Source organism: Galeopterus variegatus, unplaced genomic scaffold (genome assembly GCF_000696425.1).
Source record: "Galeopterus variegatus unplaced genomic scaffold, G_variegatus-3.0.2 Scaffold4496, whole genome shotgun sequence".
NCBI classification, from domain to species: domain Eukaryota; kingdom Metazoa; phylum Chordata; class Mammalia; order Dermoptera; family Cynocephalidae; genus Galeopterus; species Galeopterus variegatus.
Genome location: NW_007730607.1, coordinates 162098 through 167310, shown reverse-complemented (window position 1 = coordinate 167310; position 5213 = coordinate 162098). Strand labels below are relative to the sequence as shown.

General features: G+C 45.6%; 1 protein-coding gene across 1 annotated transcript in view; it reads left to right on the top strand.

Annotated features, from left to right (window-relative positions):
- HKDC1 (hexokinase domain containing 1) overlaps nt 1-5213 on the top strand; it is a 51646-nt gene that overhangs the window by 17398 nt on the left and 29035 nt on the right. The window contains exons 5-6 of the mRNA XM_008587686.1: nt 2176-2271; nt 3355-3454. Coding sequence (XP_008585908.1) covers nt 2176-2271; nt 3355-3454 — 196 coding nt within the window. The remainder of the gene's footprint in view (nt 1-2175; nt 2272-3354; nt 3455-5213) is intronic.

Below are 5213 nucleotides of genomic sequence, written 5' to 3'. Positions count from 1 at the left end.
ATTACCTGTAGTTTATAAAATTTCCTTCCAAACTGACTTTCAGTAAAGTCTAAAGTTAAATAGAAAAGTTTCAACCGTAAGAGCAGTCATTAGTAATAATAACTAACGTGGACTCGTACTGCACAGCTGTTGGATCATGGCTGTGCTGCGGATGTAGATTGTGTATTTTGTGACACTAAAATAAGGACTCTTGGAGAAGGTGGGGTCTGTGCAGCTATGTAAGCGCAAAAGGTGGGGGGAAGGGGAAGCCTTCATGACGAGACGTGACCCAGGGGTTCTTTGTGAGACTAAAAATGATCAAAGAAGATAAGGGCATGAGAATTACAAGGAAGAAGTCACATTTTTTTGGTTATGTTTGTGTTTGTTTTGTTTTGTTTTTAATGAGGGAAGAGGAAAATCTTAGCCAAACAGAAATTTCTTTGTGTATGTGTGTGTTTTCTGATGATAAAATGGTAATTAATAATTTTTCAAGGTTTAAAAAAAAGAAGGGGTATGAATTGAAAAATTTAACAAAGAAAATAGAAGTCACCTCTAATCCAAACATGCAGAGATACTCAACTAGAATTGTGGGGTTTTCCTTCTATTCACATCTACAGTAAATACTGGTGTTATGCTGTATATACAGTTTAAATTTTTTTTTATTGAATCATAATTGATTATACATATTTTGGGGGTTCAATTTTGTTGACATATGTTGATCGAATCGATATTATTAGTATGTATATTGTTACAAATCATACTTATTCTTTAGGCCCCTTGTCCAATCTCTCCCCATCCCCCTCTCCCTCCCCATAGTTTTAAAAATATATAGTTGTATGTTATCTCTCCCCCTCCAACTTAGCATTACATCACAAGCATGTATCCCTCACTTCGTCCTACCCTTCCTCAACAGGTCCCACATTGTCCCTAGCACATCTCTCCTCTCCGTGGTGGGGCAGGGATCTGGCCACAGCCTATGGAGGCAGAGGTTAGGGAGAGCTGCCACAGGGTGGCGCTGTGGTGTAAGGAAAAGCCCTGCTGGCTGGTGGGGAGTTCTAGCTGGGCTCCGTCCACTCACTGTGAGACCTGGAGCAATTTCCTAATTGTCTCTAATCTCAGTTTTTTTTTTTATTTATTTATATTTTTATCCATAAACTGAGAGGACTGGAGGAGATGTGTTTGAGAAGTTTGAGAGCTTAGACTCAGCCGCTGTTGACTGGGAGATTCTATTAACCTCTAAGTTTTCTTCCAGTCTGAAATATTCTGTGATTATTTGCGATTTCAGACAGAAAACTCTTGGGAAACGCCATTTGTAAGCAAATAATTGATAATGCAACTTGAGAACCATTTNGAGCTGCCACAGGGTGGCGCTGTGGTGTAAGGAAAAGCCCTGCTGGCTGGTGGGGAGTTCTAGCTGGGCTCCGTCCACTCACTGTGAGACCTGGAGCAATTTCCTAATTGTCTCTAATCTCAGTTTTTTTTTTTATTTATTTATATTTTTATCCATAAACTGAGAGGACTGGAGGAGATGTGTTTGAGAAGTTTGAGAGCTTAGACTCAGCCGCTGTTGACTGGGAGATTCTATTAACCTCTAAGTTTTCTTCCAGTCTGAAATATTCTGTGATTATTTGCGATTTCAGACACAAAACTCTTGGGAAACGCCATTTGTAAGCAAATAATTGATAATGCAACTTGAGAACCATTTTTACCAGTTGAAATTACATTCTTGAAGGAGTCATACAAGAGAACACCACATTGGTTCTATTTTGTGGACCTGCAAACCATGCATTCTGCACATATAATACACCCGGTATTTTTATCAGAGCATTCCCATGAAGGAAGTGATATTTCCATTTTACAGATGAGTAAATTGAGGCTCCAGTGTCTCATAAATCCACGTGTCCTAACTCTTCAGCAATTGCCCTTTCTGCCACCACATATAATGTTTCAAACCACTCCGATGACGGCCAGCTGCCAAAACAAACAAACAAGCAAAAAGAACAAACCACTCCGATGAGAGTAATAAAGCTGTTTAAATGATTAGAAAAGGCCTCTGAAGCAGTGTTAAAGGAATTGGGGTGACTCAGCTGGGAGAAGAGAAGGCCATGGGGGCTGCAGTGTAAGTATGAAGTTTCTGCCACTCAGTTTCTCATGGAGCGTCTCCTTCATTTGGACTGGATCTGAATCTGCCCACAGGGTGTCCTGCTATCATGGACGAAGAAGTTTAAGGCTCGGGGAGTTCAGGACACAGATGTAGTGATCCGCCTGACCGAAGCCATGAAAAAACACAAGGTGAGGAATTCATCTCGACTGGGGTGCCCTCACAGTCCTATCTCCTTTTTCTGGGGGAGAGTCTCAGACTGTGCCTGCCTGGAAGGAGAATCAAAGAAGGAATTGATCTTAGGGAAGGTCCCACTGTAGGACAGATATGGCCAATTTGGATAAACCCACTCTTAAGCTTTGGTATACGGGGATTGCTCCAATCACCGATGAAAGGTGACCCTGAACTTCCCTGGGGCCTCCGCAGCACCTGCAGGCCTCTTAAAGGGTCTTGGTTAGCCCCAATGCTATGTGTAACCTCCCCCACTCCAGGCTTAAAAGAGTGTGTTCTTTCCAGGCTGGTTTTCTATTCCACTTTCCACCCTCTATTCATTGAATATCTCTACTTGCTGAATATATCTTACAATAACTTAAGCAACTGCAAAAAGCAAGACCTGTTCTGCTCCTTGCTGAGCTCAAAAGTGCACAAATAAACTCAAATTGCTTGTTACCCTACAACAGGAGGAATATTTTGATAAATAGCCTTCCAGTCTTTTTTCTCTTTAAAGTTGGGATCGTCTTCTTTTGTAGCCTGTGTTTTTCTCTTGTTTTCATTTTTCTCTAAAATGTTCCTCCAAACTCTGGGGAACCTTGGTGCAATAACCCAAGTTGACTGAGCAGAACAGGAAACCCAGCCAGGAAACCCTGGTACTGCCCATGGGGAGGACTTGTTTGGGGCTGCACTTGCCCGTGGGTGAGGACTTTAGTTTTCTCCTGAAAATACCATTGCTCCCAGGATAAACATGCTGTTCTCAGTGTCTTCCCGGGGCTCCACAAACAGAGGTTGGGGGCCTGGTGGTCTGTCCCTTATTCCCATTGCACAGAGGCCTTCACCCACAAAGCGAGAGCACCGCACCCCTCTTCAGCTCCCAGCGACTCTCTTCCCTAGACCCTGAACCTCAGTCAAAGCCTTGTTTCCTCCAGGCAGGCCCAGCAGGCAGTACCTAGAGATGTCTCGACCAGTCCCCTTCACTGTTTTTGCTTCCTCTGTGGGCAAAGATGAGGGAAAGCACCTCCCTTCCACCCACGGATGCCTTCTGGCCTTGTGTTCAGCAGGACATGGACGTGGACATCCTGGCTTTGGTCAATGACACCGTGGGGACCATGATGACGTGCGCCTATGATGACCCCTACTGTGAAGTTGGTGTCATCATTGGTAACTCAACTAGACTTCTTTCTTAGGGGTGGCGGAAAGGGCTGCTTTGGGGCTTAGTTTACAGAACTCTGAGCAAGTTCTGAGGAATGGGCACCGACACTATCTACTCATATTTAGGAGAAGCAACATAGGGAGGTGGAAGATTAACACATTCCCTCGTCACGTGCCTCCTGAGTGCCCGTCATGTGCGGGACATGTGAGTTTCATATTTGTGGAGCTTTCAGTGGGTTGGTGGGTGAAAGGCCACAAAGGCCCAAACTAATAAGGTAATTTCTCATTAGTTGGTGGTTAGTGTGGTAAAGAAAATAAAGCAGGGTGACGCGACTGACAGCTCATGGGGGAGGCCGTCAGGAAGGGTGCTGAAGGGTGACATTTGTGCAGGGACCTCAGCGATGGGGACGGGCAGCCGTGTGGACATGGTCCTTGCTCTGCTTCTAAGCCGTGGAGATGGGGGGGAGGGAGTCCCTGACTAAGGAAAGAGGAACCTAAGCCTCTGAAATGGGAACGAGTCTGGGGTGCTGGAGGAACCCTAGAAGGCTGACGAGTGGCTGAATTCATTAAGTGGGGGCTGAGTAGCAGATGATTCAGGCCAGAGGGAGCGGGCGGACCAGGCAGCTTGTGTAGGACATGGGGAACTGTCACTGTAAGGTCACAGGCTTTTACCCCGAGGGAGACAGGAAGGCGCTGGAGGACTCTGGTGGGGATGGGTAGCAGGATGTGAATTTTTGAGATGCTCATTTTGGCTGCGGTGTGGAGAATTGATTACTGGGGATGAGAGAGGAAGGAGGACAACACGCCAAGAGGCCATTGCAGTGTCAGGTGAGACGTGGTAGAAGCCTGGGCTGGGGAGGTCACGGCGCAGGGAGGTGTCCAGTGCGTGGTCTCGGTGCCCGAGCTGGAAGGGATTCTGCTGGAGGGTCCATGAGAAGGCAGTTCGGTGTGCAATAAAGACATCGATCTGCTCTACAGGTTCCTGCATACCCGCTTCTGCTCTTCCCAGTCCTTTATCACTATTGGAGAAGTTTTCTGAATTGCTCTTCCTCAGTTTCCAACAGCCCCCTCCTCAGCCTGACTTTCCTGAAGGGCAGGGTCTTCCAACCTGGGGGGCTTGTCTGCCCTCAAGTTTCCAGGGGCCCCACACCTCAGAATGGATGGGTGCTGCCAGTCATGGCCTCCCGCTGTCACCCACTGTGCCTGTTTTAGTGACTGTGTCTGGTAACCTGCAGGTTGCGTGCCATGCCTAAACAGTGTCCACACTTTCCTGAGAAAAGCTTTTTCTGAATATTATGTTACATTCTGCTTTTCTACATTTCTCATTTTTCACGTTGGCATTTAAAATACTCAGACCATGTTGTAACACCAAGGTCAAGCAGTTCAGATCCCTGAACCAGCCAGCTGCCTTAAATAAATAAAATGAAATAAAATAAAATAAGATAAAATACTCAGACCAGAGTACCAGGTATCAGACAGGGGAAGATACTAAAAAAAAAAAAAATTTTTTTTAAAAACAGCTGTATGAGGGCCGGCCCGTGGCTCATTCGGGAGAGTGCGGTGCTGATAACACCAAGGCCATGGGTTCGGATCCTATATAGGGATGGCCGGTTTGCTCACTGGCTGAGCGTGGTGCTGACAACACCAAGCTAAGGGTTGAGATCCCCTTACCGGTCATCTTTAAAAATAATAAAAATAAATAAAAATAATAAAAACAGCTGTATGGAGGCATAAAAATTCCCGTTTCAGGTATGCAATTCAATGATTT